Genomic DNA, 23013 nt, shown 5'->3' on the forward strand with positions numbered 1-23013 from the left:
CCCTTTGCTGACACCGATATGTGTGCTTGGCCCGCGTTTATTTCCCTCCCTGCCTCCAAGAGCCCAAAGAGCCCACAGCCCTGACCCCCTCAGTGGCTTTCAGGCTGAATAAGGTGTGTCCCAGGTTTGGCCACCAGCACAGTTCGGGCCTCTCCCAGCCCACATGCCTACATTTCATTGTCTCAAGCCAGTTTGCAGATCCCCGCTTATGGGAGGAAACACCCTTTGCCTCCAGGGACAGAGGGAGGAAGATTGAGTCTTGGGTTTTCCTTGGGTTTAAGGGATCCACCAGGTCCCCCCGTAGCCACTCCTGCTGGCAATTTCTCAAGCCCATCCTGACAAAAGTCTCTGAATTCCTCCAAACAAAACACACTTTACCTCGTCTTGGGTAATTTCCTTGGTCTCATTACAAACGCCCAGCCCCTCCCTCTTCCCAGCCAGCTCCTAGTTGTAATTTTGACGTGACCTCCTTTGGGGAAGCCTCAACCCTCAAAATCTGGAGGACCCACCATCCCTCAGTGTTAACCTCTGTTCCCCCGTGAACGGGCACACATTTTGCGGTTTTAGGTTACGTATAAGTGACTGTGTGATTCTCAGGAATTTTGTTATATTTCTTTTTCTTTTGGGGTGACACCACTAGGTCTGCACAAAGCTGTCTTAACTCAGACATTTGGGTAATTTTGATGTGGCCCGAACTCCCCCAACAAGTATACTTTCAGGTTGGTTTTCTTCTTTTATCTTTCGCTTTCATGAGTGGACAGAGGATCCTATCAGTTGTATGTAACGAGAAAGTCAAATCAGCGTTAGCTGGATGGATTTCTAGTAATAAGATTCCGCTTTCAATTGGAAATGGAAATTTCAGCTGGGATCTGAAAAGTGTGGCCAGGAAAGCCTATCATGGCTTCTCAGGAGCCAGAGGAGGGACTCAGAGGCCTGAGCACATTGCTCCTTGCACCATACCCGCCCTGGCGTCTGGGGCCTTGGGCCCTGACCACTGCCCCAGCCAGGGTCTCCACAGGACAGGCCATGCAGGCCAAGGTCCTGTAGAGAATTTTTCTTCGCCTTCTGTACACGTTTGCAGTAGCAGGCTTTGCTTTTGCTTCTACGTGAAGTTTTGCCTTAATCCCAAACGTTGTGATTTCTCCTCTGGTTTATGCCACTCTTGTAGACAGTTACAGTATTTCTTAACCAAATAGTATTTTTTTCTTTTTTTGATGTAAGACATCTAATTAGTTGGAATTTTTTGATGACATTTTATGTATTTGGTTTGTGACCAGTAATTATAGTTCATATCATTTATGGTTTTGTGATTTTTACTAGTTTAAAGGGCTTTTTTGGTTTGTTTTCGTTTTAGAAATGAAAAGTTTTTTTTTTTTTTAAATTCCATGGAATAAAAAAAAATTCCACGGAATATTTTAAAGAGTGGAGGCTTTGTTCTAAATGTGAGCGCTTTGTTCCTCTGAACTAAATCGTAATAATAATACTCGTAGGTACATCTTGGAATCAGTTTTTTTTTTTTTCTTAATCTCTAACATCACATGCTATCAAATACTGTCATGCTGCTTTATGGTTTCTGATTTAAAGATTTTTAAATGGGGTAACAGTACCCACTGTGTGGTGCTCCTCCATCTTTCCCATCTGGGTTATTTGTTGGAGTTTAGGAAGAGGCCATGTTGGGCTAAACTCCTTATTCCTGTTGTTTTCAGTCCTTGAGTGATAATCAGAAGCTTGTCTCCGGAGAGGGTGGGGTCAGCTGTCAGGCTTCTAGGTACCCACCTGTCAGAGGAGCTGGGATTAAACGCAGCAGCAGGTGGATATGGGATGGGGCGAGAGGTCACCTTGTCCCGTCATTGGGGCCTGGCGCCAGCAGGGCCAGAGCTGTGGCTTTGTGGCCAGAGGGGTGTCTTTGGCCCTGCGTTGGGTCCCCTAGAGGGTGGAGGGACGGCAGGGTCGCCCGTCCTTGGCCCGAGAAGGACCCACCCCTTGCTCTCTGGTGTCCCTCCAGGAGGCGTTACGGAGCAGATTCTTCAGGATGGGCATCCGGGCCCCGCCGCAACTCCTGGAACTGGCCGGCCAGAGCCTGCTGAGGGATGAGGCCTTGGCCATTGCCGCTCTGGAGGAGCTGCCCGCTGAGCTCTTCCCGCCCCTGTTCTTCGCGGCCTTTGCCGGGATGCGCAGCCAGGCCCTGAAGGCGATGGTGCAGGCCTGGCCCTTCCCCTGCCTCCCGCTGGGGGCCCTGATGAAGGCACACAAGCCTCAGCTGGAGACCTTCCAAGCTGCAATTGATGGCCTGGACGTCCTGCTTGCCCAGGAAGTCCGCCCCAGGTGAGGGCGACCCGGCAGGCGGGTGGGGCCTGGGGGTCTGAGCAAGACGCAGCTGGCGTCAGGGAGGGTGCGGGGCCACGGGGAGGCCTTGGGGCCGTGGCTGGGCCACTCTGGGACTAGGCTTTCGGGCGTGCAGGGCTACTTAAGGTGCAGAGGTGACAAAAGGCACGTGGGCCCACCCTCTCCTCATGGCACTTAAAGTGGGGACCAGGAGGGGCCCCGGAAGCTCGAGGAGCAGCTGGTGTCTGGGGTGTCGCACCCTTGCCTGGGTTCTGAACCATGCGGTCCTGGTCCCCGTGGGTCTCCGCACAGCTCAGCGTGTCTCCCGTTGTCCCGCAGGCGGTGGAAGCTGCAGGTGCTGGATTTGCGCCGGAACGCCCACCAGGACTTCTGGACCGTGTGGTCCGGCACCAGGGCTGGTGTGTGCTCGCTGCTGGAGCCTGAGGCGGCCCAGCCCATGAGGAAGAGGCGCCGGGTGGAAGGTGCAAGGGCGTGGCCGAAGCAGACCTGCGCCCCCGTGGAGGTGCTCATAGACCTGTACCTCAAGGAGGGCACCCCTGACCCGTCCCTCAGCTACCTCCTGAAGAAGGTCAAGCAGAGGAGGGGCTCACTCCGCCTGTGCTGTCAGAAGCTGAGGATCTTCACCATGCCGATGCAGAACATGAGGAAGATCCTGAAGCTGGTGCAGCTCGACTCTGTCCAGGACCTGGAGGTGAACTGCACCTGGAAGCTGGCCACCCTGGGCAGGTTCGCGCCACACCTGGGTCAGATGGTCAACCTGCGCCGGCTGTTCCTCTCCCACATCCACATGATGCCGCACGCCGCCCCCGGCAAGGAGGAGCACTGCATCAGCCAGCTCACCGCCCAGTTTCTCAGCCTGCAGCACCTGCAGGAGCTCTACCTGGACTCCATCTCCTTCCTTGAGGGCCGCCTGGACCAGGTGCTCAGGTGAGGCGTGGCGCTGTCTCTCTGCAGACCAGGGCGGGCCCCTCTCGTTTCATTACCCGTGGGGTGTCTGTCTACCGTCTGCCTGCCATGGATGGTGCCAGGGTGCACGGGCCACTCAGAGGTCCACACGATGCCGCCACTCCGTCCCCTGGCATCTTGTCACATAGCCTCCCAGGTTAGGGTCAGAGGTGTGGCCTCAGTTAGATGCCTGTCAAAGGGGGCTCTTTGCTGGGAATCTGCATCTTGGGGGCTTTGGGCCAGGTGAGGGTGGCTTTGGGCCAGCTGAGCGTGGCTTTGGGAATTCTTCCTGAGAGAGTGATGTTTAAGCTGAGATGATGGAAAATAACTAAGCAAGGAGGACATTGACCAGGGGAAAGCCCATCCAACGTGAGGTTTCAAATTGGAAGCTCTGTGCTGAGCAGTTGGTCCACGTGAGCCTGTCCCTCCCACCTATCCCACTTTCCTGTCTGTCCCGGGTTGCTTTAGGCTCCAGGTGAGGTGTGATGTGGGAAATGGGTGATTCTGGAGATGACAGGGAGGGAGCAGGAGTGAAGAATTGTGGAGTCCATCAGGACGTTAAGCAGTTATTGCTCCTAAGTAGTCCAGAGAAGAGAAACAAAAAATCAAATGAGTATCATTATTGAAGTGGTTCCAATCTCGAGTCCAAATTACAATTATTATTTGCTTCTAAGGCTTCTGATTACATAGGAATTCTTCAGTAACAAATTACTTCTTCTAGAAATTTGTTTTTCATTCTTAAAATAGAATCATAGCTTTACCTGGAACACAATGATGAAAGATGAGAGAATGCAGCCTGATTTATTTGTGTGAAAGAGTTGGATTGATTTCCTTTCTGGCAACTGCAGACTCAAAGCATTAGGAATAAACGTGTTCATTCAACAAGGACAAAAAAGAAAAAAAGAGTTGTGGAAAGTGAGGGATGGTTTGTGGCTGATACAGTGACCAGAGTTAGCCCCTGCCGGCTGGACCCCTCTGGACGTTGCCAGACCTTGCCTGGCTTAGCCCTTTAAGCACAGATCCCAGTACCCTCACTGGGAACAGAAAAACGGATGATGGGGTCCAGGAGGTGGCAGGAAGGGAGCCCGAGTTGAAAGCAGTTTAGGTCATGTCTCCCAATACTGTAGTTTGCTGATCCCCTCTCTCGCTTGGGACATGGTGTCAGGCTCCCCGGTGGGCACCTGCCATTGTTACCTTACCTGTGCTCACAACACCTGGCAGGGGTACGTCGTCCCCCACCTGACGGGTGAGCACAGGAAGCACTTGAGGATTCCTTCCCTTGACCCCGTCACACGGCAGAGAAGGGATGGGGAAGGACCCCGCTCAACCTTGGGCTGACCTGACACCTCTCCTTTGACCATGCAGCATCCTCCGGAAGACTGGGATCTGGTGAAATGGGCTTCTCTTCCCTTGAGGCCTGGGCCACCCCACAGCCCTCCGCCCACCACCTCCATCCTCCCGGGGCTGACTGCTCTCTCTCTCTTCAGGTGTCTGAAGAACCCCCTGGAGACCTTGTCGATTACCAACTGCCTGATTTCGGAGTCAGACCTGATGCATCTGTCGCAGTGCCCGAGCGTCAGCCAGCTGAAGGATCTGGGCCTTAGCGGGGTCAACCTGACCAGCATAAGCTCTGAGCCCCTCCGGGTCCTGATCGAGAAGGCCTCGGCCACCCTCCAGGACCTGGACCTGGACGAGTGTGGCATCATGGACTCCCAGTTCAGCGCCCTCCTGCCCGCCCTGAGCCACTGCTCCCAGCTCACCACCTTCAGCTTCTGCGGCAACCCCATCTCGATGGCTGTGCTGGAGAGCCTGCTGCGCCACACCGCGGGGCTGAGCAACCTGAGCCACGTGCTGTACCCCGCGCCCTTGGAGAGCTACGAGGACGTGCGCGGCACCCTCCACCTGGGCCGCCTGGCGCACCTGCACGCCCGGCTCAAGCAGATGCTGCGGGAGTTGGGGCAGCCCAGCGTGTTCTGGTTCAGCGCCAACCCGTGTCCGCACTGTGGCGACAGGACCTTCTACAACCCAGAGCCCATCCTGTGCCCCTGTTACATGGCCGCGTAGCCCAGCGAACGAGCCGCAGGCTTTGTCCTGGCATGTGGGCACTGCCGCTCAGACCTCAGCGCATCTCGAAGAAACACAAGCTATAGTTTCAGACAGTTGTTCATTGTTAGCGGGAAAAGGAAAGGTGATTCAGAGCAGGCCGGGGGGATGGTGACTTGGGGGTTGATGGGATCTTCGGGGAGATGCATCCTATAGATTTAGAAATGTGAATCTGAATTTCTAGAGGGGGATTCAGGCTTGAGAAGTAGATGGGGGTGTTACCCCTACGTGGATGGTTATAAAGAAATGGTCAGAAATAAAGGGAACCTCAGTGTCAATCACCTGGTGTTCACTGTGATCTGTGACTGTGATTCTCCCATTTAAACCTCAGGAATCTCCTGTTAGTGATTAAATAAGAAGTCAGCATGTGTGAGGCCCAGGCACCCTAGGCTGGACGAGGTTCGGCCTCAAGAGTTAACAGCACCATTTCTCCCTCCCTTTGGTCTTGTTTCTGGATCATCTGTTACCTCCTCACTTCTGTGGCTGTTCAGTCTATCATTGCACACAAGGTGCATCATCAGAGCCTGGAACGTACTAAGTGTCCAATAATGAGCACCACTGGAGGGAACATTCTTCCAAGGGACCCTCGCTGCTGACTCCACACAGGCCCTGGACTCTAGCGCCCTCCCCAGTGGATCCAGCAGATACACAGCCTCCATCCCTGGCCCTGGGTGGTGCCAGGATAGGGCTTCAATGTGCAAAGTCAGGCCCCGAGTCCTGAGGGGAAAATCCACCCACAGACCATCTGGAGCCTCTGGGACTCACCAGCCCATACCCTCCATCCCACTGCGTCCAGCCCCTTGAATTCAATTAGTTGTGTCCTGTAAAAACATCTTAATTCCTCCTAGCAGAATACTAGTAAGCTCACATAGACAAATAACATTTGTTTACTATTCGTTTCCCACATTGAAAAAGAGTTCATCATTTTGTGTGGAGGTAGGTCACACCAGGGTGAGAATGCCCTTCTTCCGGGAAGACCCCCCCTTCTTCCCTGTCAAGGAGGTGATAATCCAGCTCTGAGCCAGTGAGATGCCCTGGATTCTGGGTCCCAAGAGAGAACAAACGCACGCCAGGTCTTGGGAGCACTTGGGTAGAGCAGGTGAACGTCAGACTTGGTTTGGGGGTGTGGTGAGGCCACCCCGTGGGACCCCCCCAAGACAGCCCATCCAAATGAAAGGGACACGGGCTTCCCTGGGGGCGCAGTGGTTAAGAATCTGCCTGCCAATGCAGGGGACACGGGTTCGAGCCCTGGTCCGGGAAGATCCCGCATGCCGCAGAGCAACTAAGCCCATGTGTCACAACTACTGAGCCTGCACGCTACAACTACTGATGCCTGCGTGCCTAGAGCCCGTGCCCTGAAACGAGAAGCCACCGCAGTGAGAAGCCCGTACACCGCAATGAAGAGCAGCCCCCGCTCGCCGCAACTAGAGAGTCCGTGCGCAGCAACGAAGACCCAACACAGCCAAAAATAATTAAATAAATTTACAAAAAAAAAAAAAAAAAAAGGGGACATGTCATACAATGGGGTCCACCCCGTGGCGCTGGGCTGCCTTACCTGGCTTCCCACGCACGACCTGGGGAGAAGGCCACACACGAAGGCCGGGGCAGGGCTCGTCTGCATGTCCCCTGACCGTGAGCCATCCTCCACCGCCTATCTGGTGTGGCCAGCTGTCAGCAATCCCTTATCCTACCACACAGCCACTGGTCCTTCTCTATCTTCTTCCCCTAGCAGGCACCCTCTTTTCTTCTGCCCCATCCCTTCCAGCCCCCTACCCTATGCCCCGTAAGAAAGAACAAGAAATGGACCCCTCGGCTTGTGGACATGCTTTGCCATTTCTGAAAGGAGAGAGAATGCAGAAATCTGTATAAGTGATGGTGTGCTGGGAAAAAGGGAGTCAGGAAAAGATCTCTCTTACTTTTCCCCAGTGCGCACCCAGTCTCAGCATCCCCAAGCATCCCTAAGTTACAGAGCATGTCTTCCGGAACGGGATCTGGCACCTCTGGGATATGAGGAAAAGTATACAGGACGAGCAGATTCTCCATGAGGAAGAACAGAGGCAGAGATCGTGTGATCTCAGTGCCAGATTCCTCAGCCGCAAAACAGATAATAACACTGGCCTCATGACGTTGCAGTGAGGTCACCCACAGGGCTAACCTATGGAAGGCACTTGCCCCGGTCATGGATGGCCCCATATAGGACAGTGGTGATTATTAGCTGCCCGATGCAAGTAAAGGAAGAAAAACAAAAGTGAACACTGCCTCTTGCTTCTCAAGCAGGGTGCCCTGCACTTGGGACTTTATTTGGCCCAGAGACCACACTTGAGAAAGAAATCTTACAAGAGTCTTTGTTCAGAATTTAGATTTTGTCAACATGTTCAAAGAGGCATATGCTATCAATGCAGTGAGGTTCTGAAAGTCGTTTGGCTGGAGAGGAAGCTCATCCGTAAGGATGGGGCATGGGGAGGTAGTGACTGCTGGGGGCCCAGGGGTCCGGGGGCCATGTGGATGGAGGCCCTGTCGGGGGTGGGGGCGAGCGGGGTCTCCAGCTGCCGGGAAGCAGGCAGGGAGAGTATGGCACATAGGGTGGGATGATTGGAAGTAACCATTTACCCAGGAGCAGCCCCAGCTGCACGTCGGACAGGCAGTGGGGTTAGGGCAGCTGAGGGATAAGATGTGAGAGGGGTGAAGCTGAATAGAAAAGAGCCAGAGAGCAATCTAACACAGGGAAACAGCCACAGGCAGAAACAAGATGAAAAGAAGGCCTGACATGGGAGTTCCCTGGCAGTCCAGTGATTAGGACTGGGCGCTTTCACTGCCTTGGCCTGGATTCCATCCCTGGTCTGGGAACTAAGATCCTGCAAACTGTGCAGCGTGGACAAAAAAAAAAAGGCCACACAAAACATTCTCTGACATAAGTCTCGTACCAATGTTTTCTTAGGTCAGTCTCCCAAAGCAATAGAAATAAAAATAAAAACAAATGGGGCCTAATCAAACTTATTGCACAGCAAAGCTTTTGCACAGCAAAGGAAACCGTAAACAAAACGAAAAGACAGCCTACGGACTGGGAGAAAATATTTGCAAATGATGCGAACAACAAGGGCTTAATTTCCCAAATATACAAACAGCTCCTACAATTCAATAACCAAAAAAAAAAAAACCCAATCGAAAAATGAGCAGAAGACCTAAATAGACATTTCTCCAAAGAAGACATACAGATGGCCGATAGGTACATGAAAAGATGCCCAACATCACTAATTATTAGAGAAATGCAAATCAAAACAACAATGAGGTACTAATAAGGGGGCTTATACAACTAGGTTCTGAGAGAAATCGCCTAGACTTTGCAGCTGACACGAAGTTGGAGGGGAGTTGGAGACGCTGAGTCTGTGTCGTGGGACACTTTGAACTGCAGAAATGCAGTGGTGGGTGCCATGTGGACCCAAAAGTGCCAGAGTGGGTTTCGTGTGAGATGCACAAGTGCCCGGTGGGGCCCGGGGTCTGACCTCTACATACTCCCCACACTCATGACCCCAGTGGGCACCTGCATGGCTTTGTTCTAGTCCACAGGCTATTCAATATCTTATCTTCCTTTGAGGAGATGGACCCATATTTTCCTCACTTAACTCACTGATGAAGATCCAGCTCCACTTGCTTCTTTCTTCCAGCTCAGTTCCCCCAGTGTTTTAGTTGATGGGTAGAGAAGTGCTTCCACGCAATCCCTTAAATGGACCAAAACGGTTCAGGACAGAGATGAAATCTGACTGCCTCCTAAAACCTTTGGCATTACCTAAGTGATGAGAGTGATCAAGGTGTCTTTTGTTATGTTAATGAGGTGACTTCAGGAAAGCGCCTAAGGCTGGGGGGTGGTTGCCAGTGGGGCCACTCCTGTGATTAGAGGGTTGAAACAATCAGTCCCAGCGTGCTGACCTCCAGGGAGGAGAGAGGGGCTGGAGGTTGAGTTTACCCCCCATGGCCAATGATGTGGCTACAAAATAAATGATCCCAAAACGTAGGGGCTTAAAACAATAACCGTTTCCTGCTGCACAGTTACTGTGGCTTAGCCGGGTGTTTCTGGCTCAGAGTCTCTTATGAGGGTCGACTCAAAATACTGGCTTAATCGGCTTATTCGTCTGAAGACTTGACAGACTTGACTTGTGCTGGAGAATCCTCCCCCAGGATGGCTCTCTCCCTTGGCTTTTGGCTGGAGGCCTCAGTGCCTCCCCACGTGGACTTCCCCAGAGGGCTGCTGGAGTGTTCCCATGACATGGCTGCTGGCTGGCTTCCACCAGAGCGGGTGATTCAGGAGAGCAAGGCAGAATATCCATTGTGATCTAATCTTGGAAATCACACACTAGCACTCCACAGTATCCTGCTGGTGCCCTGCTCCTTGTGAGAGGTCACGATACAAGGGTGTGAAGACCAGGGTGCAGGGATCATCCAGGGCCATCTTGAAGGCTGAGTTTCACAATAGTACAAAGTTATTTGCATGCATTATTTTATTTAATAGTCATAACGATCCAGGGAGGTAGTTACCATTTACTTCTGTGCTCCAGAACCTGGCATCATGTCTGGCAGACCCCGGACACTTGAGACTTTATTGAAAGAGAGGTGCACGTGAGGGATTAAGGGTTCAGGATCTATAGACCCATTGCCAAGGTCCAGGCCTGGGATGTGATTTATTTTGTGATTGTGAGCAAGTTTCTTAACATCTCAGATGGCCAAGAGGCACATGAAAAGATGCTCAATATCACTAATTGTTAGAGAAATGCAAATCAAAACTACAATGAGGTATCACCTCACACCAGTCAGAATGGCCATCATCAAAAAATCTGCAAACAATAAATGCTGGAGAGGGTGTGGAGAAAAGGGAACCCTCTTGCACTGTTGGTGGGAACGTAAATTAATACAGCCACTATGGAGAACAGTATGGAGGTCCTTAAAAAACTAAAAATAGAACTACCATATGACCCAGCAATCCCACTACTGGGCATATACCCTGAGAAAACCATAATTTAAAAAGAGTCATGTACCACAGTGTTAATTGCAGCTCTATTTACAATAGCCAGGACATGGAAGCAACCTAAGTGTCCACTGACAGATGAATGGATAAAGAAGATGTGGCACATATATACAATGGAATATTACTCAGCCATAAAAAGAAATGAAATTGAGTTATTTGTAGTGAGGTGGATGGAACTAGAGTCTGTCATACAGAGTGAAGTAAGTCAGAAAGAGAAAAACAAATACCGTATGCTAACACATATATATGGAATCTAAAAAAAATGGTTCTGATGAACCTAGGGGCAGGACAGGAATAAAGACACAGATGTAGAGAATGGACTTTAGGACACGGGGAGGGAGAAGGGTAAGCTGGGATTAAGTGAGAAAGCAGCATTGACATATATACACTACCAAATGTAAAATAGATAGCTAGTGGGAAGCAGCTGCATAGCACAGGGAGATCAGCTCGGTGCTTTATGACCACCTAGAGGGGTGGGATAGGGAGGGTGGGAGGGAGGCTCAAGAGGGAGGGGATATGGGGATATATGTATACATATAGCTGATTCACTTTGTTATACAACAGAAACTAACACAACACTGTAAAGCAATTATACTCCAATAAAGATGCTAAAAAAAAAAAAAAAACAACCTAAAAATAGAGCTACCTTATGATCCAGCAATCCCACTCTTGGGCATATATCCAGTGAAAAACATGGTTCTAAAGGATACATGCACCCTAATGTTTATTGCAGTGCTGTTTACAATAGCCAAGACATGGAAACAACTTAAATGTCCATCAACAGAGAAGTGGATAAAGAAGATGTAGTACATATATACAATGGAATATTACTCGGCCACTAAAAAAAATAAAATAATGCCATTTGCAGCAACATGGATGGACCTGGAGATTATCATACTAAGTGAAATAAGTCAGACAGAGAAAGACAAATATCATATGATATCGCTTATATGCAGAATCTAAAAATAAAAAGATACAAATGCACTTATTTACAAAACAGAAAGAGACTCTCAGACTTGGAGAACGAGCTTATGGTTACCGGGAGGGGGGAAGGATTGGGGGGAGGGATAGATTGGGAGTTTGGAATTGACATGTACACACTGCAGTATTTAAAAGAAAATGTCTTTCCATGAAAAAAAAATCTGTACTATAGTATATCATATTGTAATAATTAGATATAATAATAATATATACACACCTTCTCATAACTTTTTTTAAAAATTAATTAATTAATTTTTGGCTTCATTGGGTCTTCGTTGCTGCGCGCAGGATTTCTCTAGTTGCAGCTACCCTTCAATGCAGTGCGCAGGCTTCTCATTGTGTTGGCTTGTCTTGTTGTGGAGCACGGGCTCTAGGCATGCGGGCTTCAGTAGCTGTGGCATGCAGGCTTAGTACTTGTGGCTTGTGGGCTCTAGAGCGCAGACTCAGTAGTTGTGGCGCGGCATGTGGGATCTTCCCAGACCAGGGATCGAACCGGTGTCCCCTGCATTGGCAGGTGGATTCTTAACCAATATGCCACCAGGGAAGTCCCATAACTTTGATTAAATGGAATAAAAGACATAGAGCTCCAGGAACAGGGCCTGGCTCATCGTCAGTGCTAAATAAACATTAATTGCTGTTATTGGTATTATTATTCCCAACAATATCTCCCGCTTCCGGTGAGGTTTTCAGTGACTCAGTCGTTTTTCAGGGTAAAGATAGGACCTAGTGGCATTTTAAGCCACCATTGGAAAAGGCTTGGATCTTTTCTAGTAGAAACATACAACCAGAAAACACAGATATGTCCAAAGAGTACTCTCTGACATTTATCTGTAAGTTGCTTCGACCTTTGAATTTGGGGCGCCCATGCCTTTGTGTTCACGAAGCATCTCATGCCTCCCTTTGTGGTCCTTCCCTCACATCCTCCACAGAAGATGCATTCTTGTTTGCTTCTGATCATTTGAAATCAAATGACAATAATCATCCAACTCCCTGATCGATTTCTCCCCATCCAAGTTAAAATCACTCAGTAAAATTATGTTAATAAAACACAACTTAAATTTGCGGAGTATGCAAATAATATACACCATTTACATAAAAGCAGGGGAAGAGGGGTGTGTGCTTGTGGATGAGGAAAACATGCAAGGAAGGACACTTGAGAAATTCTCAACAACAGTTTATTTTGGGAACAGAGAGAGATACCTGTGGTCTGGGGCAGGAGTGAGACTTGCTGTACAGTGGGTGAATGCTCTTTTGTGTGGTTAGATTTTATTGTTAACTCTGCATAAGTATGATTTTTAATTGAAAAGTAGTTTCTGAGAATTCCCTGGTGGCCCAGTGGTTAGGACTTTGCGCTTCCACTGCAGGGGGCAGGGGTTCAATCCCTGGTTGGGGAACTAAGATCCTTCAAGCCACAGAGCTTGGCCAAAAAAAAAAGGAGTTTCTAAGGGACAATACATTATCCCTGGATCCATTGTCTAACTGTGCTTTTATGCCACTAATATCCCCGCAGGTTTTATTTTGTTTTGTTTTTAAATTAATAAAAACTTGTACATGATTTTTATTCAAAGGCTGACCAAAATCTATTCTCAATTGTCAAAAAAAAAAAAAAGAGTCACATCTGATTTCAGGATTTCAGCGTTAGATGTAACTTGACATTTTCTCCTTGGCATGATTCATCTGTAATTTGGAGTTTTTACCTTAATCCATGTGGTAAAGACAGAATTTCCCCCGAATCCTGGTTCTCTGCCAACCTGGCAGAGCTAAGGTTTTAACTAATTCCCCTTGCCCATCAGAGCACTTTTCTGTGACCAAGTCCCCTTCCTTAGGGGTACCCCTTAGAGTTGGGGGCTCCCACTAGACCCTTTTTGTGACTAGCATGGGCCACCGAAATTTTCATCTAAGAATGCCCTGGAAATTAACATCACCTTGCTTTGGGTAAGCAGGTGGTATAAGTCATCACTGATTCAATTTTTTAATGTGTCCCGGTGCCTTGCCTTTTGGTCTCTCTCTGCCACCCCCTGACATTTAACTCAGAGCTGAGAGCTGAGAGTAGAAACAGCAGGAAGCCGGAGGCTCTGCCACTGACTATGAAAGCCCTAATCTCTTGAGATAAAGCTCTCCCAGGGAGCGTGGAAGAGGAAAAAGCTTGGAGAGCAATGGTAGAGCCAAGTTCTCCCCTGGAGGCGGAGGAAGGGGTAGAGGCTGGCCATCTGGAACAGGAACAGGTGTGCTTCCTGGGCCACATCGTAAAGTAGAGTCCACTTTTCACACAGCCCTGGTCTGCATGTCAGGAGGCACAGCCTGTGGTCCTGAGGGCCTGATCTCTTCCTGGGTACAAAGTTCTAAGATGGTGTGAGATGCCCAGCCCTGTTGGTAGATAATCAGGCTGACGACATATCACTCCACTATCATGACCACAAGTCCCAGGGAGCTGTCTCCACAGCACTGGGCCTGGGCTGGACTTGGCCATGGGGCTGTCCATGGAAGGAAAGGTTAGAACAGGTCATTTCCTTTTTTTTTTTTTTTCTGCCCCTCCGTGCAGCGTGTGGGATCTTAGTTCCCGGACCAGGGATCGAACCCACGTCCCCTGCTGTGGAAGCGCGGAGTCTTAACCACTGGACCGCCAGGGACGTCCCAGATTATCCTGTTATATAGCTGTGGTTTGTTTTTCTTCCTTTTCTTGGCCAAAACAGATACTTCCCCTCACATTCAGGATGGTATGAGAATGGGACTCGCTCTGTCCTCAAGGTTCTGTCCATCACAGTCTAGAGAGAGAAGTAAAAGAGCTGGGGCCAGAAAGAGAATTGAGTGCGGCCCCTAGCAGCAGTGGTCTTCAGGAAGTAATCCACAAGAGGAGCAGGTTGCTTCCTGGAAAATCAGGGTGGTTGGGCATTTGTTGATGGCCGGCAGTCACCTGGGAGCTGAGCTATCACCTGCATACCTCCTACCTATACCTGAGGTGAGCCCTCTCCATGGGCTCCTGATCTAAAGAGTGCATAAGAGTGCTAGGGCGGCCACAACAAATACCACAGACTGGGGGTCGGGGAGAGCTTAAACAACAGGAAATTATTTTCTCCCAGTTCTGGAGGCTAGAAGTCCAAGATCAAGGTGTTGGCAGGGTGGTTTCTCCTGAGGCCTCTCTCCTTGGCGTGCAGATGGAGAGAGTGTTCTTGCTGTGTCCCTGTGTTCCTCTATGTCCAAGCATCCCTGATGTCTTGTGTGTCCCAATTCCCTTTTTGCCACGTTGCGCGGCTTCTGGGATCTTAGTTCCCCAACCAGGGATTGAACCCAGGCCCTCGGCAGTGAAAGCATGGAGCCCCAACCACTGGACCGCCAGGGAATTCGCCTCCCTCTTTTTATACAGAGACCCATCAGATCGGATTAGGGGCCACCCTAATAACCTTGTTTTAACTTAATCACCTCTTTAAAGGTATTATCTCCAAATATGGTTACATTCTGAAGTGCTGGGGGTTAGGAATTCAACATATGAATTTTGCAGGACACAATGAAGCCCAAAACAGGGGGTGAAGGTAGGGGTGATTCACCTGGTGAATGCTGCACAGGTGCTGTCATCATCTGAATCAGGGGATTTGTACCCCACCTGCTCCTTAGAAAGACCTGGGACCTCTAATAATACAGACTCACTGGTCCCATTTCTGAAGATACTGATTCTGTTGGTTTGGAGTAAGATGGGCAGAATCAACCAGGACATAAGTACTTTTCAATAGCTCCCTTGTATTTACTGTTTAATATTTGGTCCTTGGCCAAGTGGCCTGGGCATCACATGGAGCTTGTGAGAAACTCAGACTCTTAGGCTCTACCCAGAACTGCTGGACCAGAATGTGCATTTTCACAAGACCACGTAGGTGATTCCTTAGATTCACTGAGGGTTAAGAAGCACAGTCCAGGTGATTCAAAATGCAGCCTGAACTGAATCCTGATCTCTGGGCTTTGCTTACATATCCCAGGTGGGGGTCCTAGAATCTCTGAGGGGGAGGGGCAGGCACCCAGCTCAAGCTCCAGCCTCTGATTGGTTTATTATTATTATTTTTTTAATATTCATTCATTCATTCATTCATTCATTTACTTGGCTGTGCCGGGTCTTAGTTGCAGCATGCGGGATGTTTCTTTTTTGTTTTTTTTTAGTTTCGGCATGCGGGATCTAGTTGCCTGACCAGGGATCGAACCCGGGCCCCCTGCATTGGGAGTGCGGAGTCTTAACCACTGGACCACCAGGGAAGTCCCTGATTGGTTTGTTGAGTCACCAATAACATGCTCATCCCAAGGCAGGTGCTCAGTGTGTCAAATGAAAGAGAAATGAATTCCTGACCCTCAACCCATCCTCAGGCTCCCTTGAAGGAGTGGACTCGTGGGTATTTTAATCATAGGAGAGATCAATGTTTCCCAAAGTATTGGAGGATTTTACACCTTGGGCCACCCTTCACTTCAGAATCAAATGGGGCAGACATTGAACATTCAGATTCCCAGGCCCCTGCCCTGGTAATTTGAGTTTCCCAGGTGTGAGATCCAGTCCTGGAATCTGTACGTTTCACAATGTCCCAGGTGATTCTGAGATTTGAGCAATCTTTATAAACGTATTAAGTAGTCAAAGTTTTCCTTCTTTTCCCCTAAGTTTTTGCAAACATTTTTAAGTTGACATCAAAAATGTTTTCATCATAAGTGTAAACACTGCAATGGATGTAGCTTCTGGCATACAATAAAAATAGGCCCTTTAAGTAAATAAAACTGGTGGCGCTTTTACTGCCAAGGGCCAGGGTTCAATCCCTGGTCAGGGAACTAAGATCCTGCAGGAAGCCGTGCAGCATGGCCAAAAAAAAAAAAAAAAGGAAATAAAACTGTTACTATCATGCTTTTAAACATATCCAAAAGAATGTAAATAGCATAGGGTTTTGATACTCACCACCATCCATTTTAAAAAGTATAAAATGAGCTCTTTCTAATGGTCAGATCATTTATACTTATTTTTCCAGCTCCAGACAGATGTAATCAACATACATGGTGTAAATTTAAGGTGTACAGCATGTTGATTTGATAAGAAAGGTTTTTGTTTGTTTGTTTTGCTGCGCTGCGTGATGTGTGGGACCTTAGTTCCCCAACCAGGGATCAAACACGCACCCCCTGAAGTGGAAGCGAGAGGTCTTAACCACTGGACCGCCAGGGAAGTCCCAGAAAGGTATTTTTGATGTTATATCAGGTTATGGCACTTTAGTATGCTTTCATTAGTGAACTTCATTTTTGTTCTAATTCAGTGACTCTGTTGCATTAGAATGAGTGGAAATACAAATAATTCTTGCCAGTGAGGAGTTGTTAGAAGCCCTCCCTATCCCCAAGAATCTGTATGCAGAGGGCTGTAAAGGCAGTGGGAGGGAAATTTTCCCATATAATCTAGGTGGTGAGGAGGGAAGGGAGAGTGAAGGAGGAGGAGGGAGGGAGGAGGGGAGAGGGAGGGAGACCAGGGTATGAGCTGTCACCCCTGGAACTGGTTTAAGAAAGAATGAGCCCCTGCTTAGAAAAAGCTCCTGGGCTTCAGCCTGAAAACCTACAATGAGGACCCCGGGAGTCCCATGGGTGCTGAGTCTTCAAGTGCAGACCACTTGGGAGTGAGCCCTGCCCCCTGGATCCCCCAGGGACAGGAGGAGAGCAGGGTTTTGCTCTCTGCAGATGGAGAATTTTCTGGCATTGGAAAAGGACCTCTGTCCTTTCAGGTTCCTGACTTCAGCCTGGGTTCTGTTGGAATATCTGTGTGGACCACATTCCCCTGCCCCTGCTGACCCCCAATAGCTTAAAATGCAGGTAAATTAGAGATGAGGTGGTGAGGCTGTGGACGCCAGAGAGAGGAGTGGGGACTCCTGCCATGGGGACCAGGAAGGCAGCTTCTGGGCCTGGCCCTGAAGCCCCACCCACATTCTTTCCTTTCCCTGGCAATTTGGATGAAAGGTTTCTAGCTGAATATCCAATCAGGATAAAATGGTTCAGGAACATGATTGGAGCCCTGTTTGGATGCTAGGGATTGGATTATAATGGGCTTTAAAAGGCATGGAATCTTCTGATTCAGCGTCACTGAGGAGAGCCAGGTAGGAGTTCCACTGACACAGGACTCAGGAAGTAGCGCTGCTGAACTTGAGAGAAGTCTCTCCTGGATATGGAGACCAGGACGTTCCAGCTTCACCCTTCGTTGGGGCTCAGAGTGCACTGAGTCATCTGGACTTCAGGAGCTGGTGAGCTACGGAGTTTGGTATGCTCCATTTTGTTCTCTGAAGCCATGAGTCTGCAAACTTTCTCTGTAAAGGGCTAGATAGTAATTAGGCATTAAGGGCCATGTGGTCTCTTGCAGTGGCTTGACTCTGCCCTAGTAGTGCAAAACAGCCTCCAGCAACAGCAAGTGATCGTGGCTGTGTTCCAGTAAACTTTATTTGTGGACACTGAAATTTGAATATCATATAATTTTCACATGTCACAAAATATTCCTTTGTTTTTATCCCCCAAATTAAAAAAAAAGTAAAAAAATTAAATATATTCTTAAAAGTTAAAAAAAAAACCTTAAAAAATATAAAAACCATTCTTAGCTTGGTGGCTGGCAAAAAAAAAAACACAACAGGGGGCAAGCCAATTTGCCAATCCTTGTTTAAACCATTTGCCTATAGAATGCAGCTAGCATCCCATTAGTGGCTTGTGAAGTAAATTTAGCAGGCTGGATTCAGCTTATGAAAAGAAATAGAATTTTTCATTGAATCTAAGATGCCATCAACTGTAAGATACATTATTTCTGATACCACTATAAAAAAAAATATATATATATATATATACAGCCAAACAAACTTATGAAATGCTACTGATGAAATGCAAGATAACAGAAATGGTCAAATGTCAACATTAGAATGTCCCTTAGTGTCAATGAACGTGTTAATGGCATGGAAGCTATCAGCAAATCTATTGTAGGGAGAGAACTACATTACAAAACTTTTATTTCAATAACCACCCCTCCCCACACCCAACTACATACAGGCTGATTTTCTCCCTTGTATGATGGTGTTAAATGATTAGGATTTGGATTTAATTAAATGCTTGGAAAATCACTTCTCAGCCTTTTGGCTAAGATCAGGTGTAAGTGCTTGGGGAGCCTGGAATTAGTGGGTTCTGGCCTATTGTACAGGTAAATGATCATATTAGTAACAGTTACTTCATATTTATGTAGCAAACATGTAGCATTGACAGTATGCCAGATGTTGCTCTAGAAACAAAGAATACAGCAGTGAACAAAACACAACTCCCTGCCCTCATGTATGTAGCTCATAGTCTAGTGGGTGGAGACAGAAAAGAAGCAAGATGTATTTTATACTTGTGTGTTAGGCAGGTGATAAACGCTGTTGAAAAATAGCTTCGGAGGTGAATATGGCATGTGAGTTGGGGGAGGTTGTGATTTTTGAAAGTGTGGTCAGGGAAGCCTTGCAGAGAAACTGTGGACCTGAAGCAGGTCAGGAGCTGGGATGCGGGTACCTGAGAAAGCATCCAAGGCAGAGGGAGCAACAGAAGTCCTGAGAAAGTACCGTCCTTCCTCAGTATCCATGGGAGATTGGATCCAGAACTCCCCACCCCGAAGATACCAAAAGCCATGGATGCCCGAGTCCCTTATATAAAATGGTGTAGTATTTGCATATAAACTAAGTAGATCCTCCCATATGCTTTAAATCATCTCTGGATTCATTATAATACCTAATACAATGTTGATGCTGTGTAAATAGTTCTAAGTACAGTGTAATGCTATATATATAGTTGCCAGCACGAGGCAACTTCAAGTTTTACTTTTAAGATCTTTCTGGAATTAAAAAATTTTTTTGATCCGGGGCCTTCCCTGACGGTCCAATGGTTAAGAATTCCACTGCAGGAGACGAGGGTTCCATTCCTGGTCGGTGAACTAAGATCCGGCATGCCACGCAGTGCAACCAAAAAAAAAATTTTTTTTTGATCGGTGTACAGGGTCTGGTGCCTTCCAGACTCACATAGTGGAGGGAGGGAGGGGCACCCCGGGCGATAGCCTAGGGCTCTTTTAGACATTTCATGTTGGTTGGCATTTCTGAGTGAGATTGGAGATCTATAAGCAAAAGGGTGCATGCCAGCTCTTCTGCAGAGTTTAATGGGAGCATTGGGGCCGCCCTGGGGAGATAAGGCAAAAGTGGGGCCTGGGGGCTGGAGAGGTAAATTTAAAATTATCATGTCACTTAACTGGGTTTGAGCCTATTTCCTCACATATAAAATAAGGGTGTTAATAGTTATCTCAATGTTTCAGCTGATGATTAAATAAGGCACCAATTTTGTCTTTTGAAATAAATACAATAGTCCCCCCTTATCCACGATGGGGAGAGGGGGATGCGTTCCACAACCCTCAGTGGATGTCTGCTACCATGGATAGTATCAAACCCTATATACACAATGTTTTTTCCTATGCAAACATACCTACGATGCAGTTTAATTTATAAAAGCACAGTAAGAGATTGACAACAGTAACTAAGAATAAAATAGAACAATTATAACAATACACTGTTATAAAAGTTTTGTGAATGTGGTCTCTGTGTCAAAAATATTATTGTACTAATTTAATGTTTCTTCCATCTCAGCTAAGCACTTACCATGCACTGAGGCCATAACTTTTTATTTATTTATTTATTTATTTATTTATTTAATGGCTGTGTTGGGTCTTCGTTTCTGTGCGAGGGCTTTCTCTAGTTGCGGCAAGCGGGGGCTACTCTTCATCGCGGTGCGCAGGCCTCTCACTATCGCGGCCTCTCTTGTTGCAGAGCACAGGCTCCAGACGCGCAGGCTCAGCAATTGTGGCTCACGGGCCTAGTCGCTCCGCGGCATGTGGGATCTTCCCAGACCAGGGCTCGAACCCGTGTCCCCTGCATTGGCAGGCAGATTCTCAACCACTGAGCCACCAGGGAAGCCCGAGGCCATAACTTTTGCAGTTTGAAATGTGACAGCAATACGAGCATGGGTTTGTTTCCTTCTTCACGATTTCACAGATAGAAGATTCATTCTTACCATAGACCTTAGCAACATCAGCGTACAATTTTTTTTCTTTTTTTTTTAATCAAACTGAGAACTTTTGCCTTTTTACCTAAAGGTAGCATTTTATGGATTCTCTTTGGCATATCTGAATTGCCAGCATCACTCTGCTTGTGCTTTGGGGTCATTATTAAGTAAAATAAGGATGACTTGGACACAAGCACTGTGATACCTTGACAATCTGATAACCGAGTGTCCCAGGTGGGAGGAAGCAGGACGGTGTGAGACTCCCACCACACTCCTCAGAATGGTGTGCAATTTAAAACTTATGAGTTATTTATTTCTGGAATTTTCCATTTAATATTTTCAGTTAGCAACCGAGAGTTAACTGAAACCCCAGAGAGTGAAAACTCGGATCTGGGGGGACAACTGTACTGACCGTATCATGTGGTTGCCTTTAGGTGGGAGTTTGCCAAAAGAAAGCAGTAGAAGAAGGGACCACTTCAAGCAAAAAGCGATTATAAAATGGCACACGTCTTTCTGTGTGAGGAAGCACAAGCCCCAGAACGACCAGAGAAGAAGATGGGAGGGTCCAAACCCAGAGACGAGGACGAGGACAGTGCTGAGGTGATCTTCGTTGGAGTGGAGCATGTCAATGAAGATGCTGAAACCCTCTTTGTCAGAGTGATTTCAAATTCAAAGCCGATCATTTCTAACATTTTGAACAGAGTGACCAGGGACTCATCCTCAACAAGAAAGAAGGGTCACGTGAGTCAAGATACCACTTGCACATTGCAGCCTGCAAATTGCAGGACCCCGATGTCAAAGCCAGCAGCCATTTCACCGGCTTTTCAATCTGAATGGGGAGATGTAGATAGTCCTATTATTTTTGAGCCTTCATCTAAACCTGATTATAAAATGAGCTCTCTGCAAGTCGTGCTTCACAATTCCTCAGATTTGCTCTCTCCGTGGCCTCATTGTCTACCTGGAGCTGCATTCTCGGTAGGAGGCAAGGATAAAAGTCCTCGTGATTCAAAGCGATGTCCCACTTCAGATATGAATATATACAGTGGGAATCCCAAAAGACTTCAAGTCAGCCATGGAATCCCAGGGGGACAGGCCTCAGCTATGGCCTCTCCAGGTATCCTTCCTACAAAGAACACGAGTATGACCCCGGAAGTTGTCCCGACCTCATCAAGCCATGTTCACAGTGGGGCATCATTTCCATGGGCTCATGTGTATAACCAGGCACGTTACCATGTTATGGATCCAGAGGGAGCATGTAGCTTGGAAAGGCTGGCAAAAACAGACTTTTCGAGTCTAGCAAGTCAAAACAAGACTGTTGATCCCAAGAAAGGAAATCTGATCATGTTACTTGATGATTTTTACTATGGACGGCATCCAGGAGACAGGCAGCCAGAATGGAAGACCCACACAACCTTCAAATGCCTCAGCTGCTTGAAAGTTCTAAAAAATGTCAAGTTTATGACCCACGTGAAGAACCATTTGGAATTTGAGAAGCAGAGGGATGACGGCTGGGAAATCCACACCACCTGCCGGCACTGCCACCGCCAGTTTCCCACCCCCTTCCAGCTGCAGTGTCACATTGAAAGTGTCCACACTTCCCAGGAGCCCTCTTCGGTCTGTAAAATCTGTGAATTGTCCTTTGAAACAGATCAGGTTCTCTTACAGCACATGAAGGTCAATCATAAACCTGGCGAAATGCCCTATGTGTGCCAGGTTTGCAATTACAGATCGTCAGCCTTTGCTGATGTGGAAGCACATTTCAGAACATGGCATGAAAACACGAACAGTTTGCTTTGTCTGTTTTGCCTCAGAATTTTCAAAGTGGTGACATCCTACGTAAATCATGCTTGGAGGCACTGGAACAAGAGGGTCTTTCAATGTTCCAAGTGCCGGCTACAGTTTTTGACTTTGAAGGAGAAAATGGAGCACCAAACCAAGAATCATCAACCATTTAAAAAGCCAGAGCAACTGGAAGGGTTGCCTCCTGAAACAGAGGTCAAGATCCGAACTTCAGTTCAACCAGGACCAAGAGAGGCAGCATCCATGATTGTGACCAACACTGAATCCCAAGTGTCACCTGAAAAAACTACCAAGAGGATGGCTATGAACACGAGATATTCCAGACGTATTGCAGCAGGGGTTCTGGCTAAAAATTATGTTCTACCCACCTGCAGAAATCCCAAAAAGCTGAATTGAGGCTAGGTCAGCTGTACGTAGTGGCTCATAGATGCCAGCAAACAGTGTCAGCGCCTGTCTGGCTTTACAGTGACTGAGATTGTATCTGCTTCATCTCTCCACTGTCAAGTAACTCCGAAGTCTCCATGCTCCTTCCCAGCCACCCTCTCCTCCCCAAAGTAACCACTTTTCTGACTTCAACCACCAGGGATTCGTTTTTCCTGTTTCTAAATTTTAAGTAAATAGAATAACACAATAGATTTTTTTTGGTCTGGTCTTTGTTTTCTTTTAAATAAGTGAGATACGTTCTTGTTGTGTGTCGCTGTGGCACATTCTTTTTCGTTGCTGAGTAGAATTCCCTTGAATAAATATGGCACAGTTTTACGTATCCA

General features: G+C 47.7%; 2 protein-coding genes across 3 annotated transcripts; both read left to right on the forward strand.

Moving 5' to 3' along the window:
• The first annotated feature begins 683 nt into the window (after positions 1-683).
• PRAME (PRAME nuclear receptor transcriptional regulator) lies at positions 684-5355 on the forward strand. The gene is made up of 4 exons (XM_007196375.1): positions 684-719; positions 2006-2325; positions 2665-3273; positions 4779-5355. Exons 1-4 carry the CDS (start codon positions 684-686, stop codon positions 5353-5355), a joined length of 1542 nt encoding a protein of 513 aa, XP_007196437.1.
• Positions 5356-17515: 12160 nt separating this feature from the next.
• LOC103003196 (zinc finger protein 280A) lies at positions 17516-22772 on the forward strand. Of its 2 annotated transcripts, none has more exons than XM_057526494.1 (2): positions 17516-17651; positions 20881-22772. In XM_057526494.1, the coding sequence occupies exon 2, from the start codon at positions 20945-20947 to the stop codon at positions 22640-22642; it is 1698 nt and encodes a 565-aa protein (XP_057382477.1). In that variant the 5' UTR covers positions 17516-17651; positions 20881-20944; the 3' UTR covers positions 22643-22772. The 2 variants fall into 2 exon arrangements, with proteins under 2 accessions (XP_057382477.1, XP_057382478.1); XM_057526495.1 differs by having other exon boundaries at positions 17560-17634.
• Positions 22773-23013: the final 241 nt, after the last annotated feature.

Source organism: Balaenoptera acutorostrata, chromosome 13 (genome assembly GCF_949987535.1).
Source record: "Balaenoptera acutorostrata chromosome 13, mBalAcu1.1, whole genome shotgun sequence".
NCBI classification, from domain to species: Eukaryota; Metazoa; Chordata; class Mammalia; order Artiodactyla; family Balaenopteridae; genus Balaenoptera; species Balaenoptera acutorostrata.

Excerpts from the sequence above, each read along its gene's own strand:
- LOC103003196 (XM_057526494.1), top strand. The coding sequence starts at position 20,945 with ATGGCACACGTCTTTCTGTGTGAGGAAGCACAAGCCCCAGAACGACCA.
- PRAME (XM_007196375.1), top strand. The coding sequence starts at position 684 with ATGTGGCCCGAACTCCCCCAACAAGTATACTTTCAG. Across the intron at positions 720-2,005 it reads CCCAACAAGTATACTTTCAG|GAGGCGTTACGGAGCAGATT; the intron begins GTTGGTTTTCTT and ends GTGTCCCTCCAG. Across the intron at positions 3,274-4,778 it reads CGCCTGGACCAGGTGCTCAG|GTGTCTGAAGAACCCCCTGG; the intron begins GTGAGGCGTGGC and ends CTCTCTCTTCAG.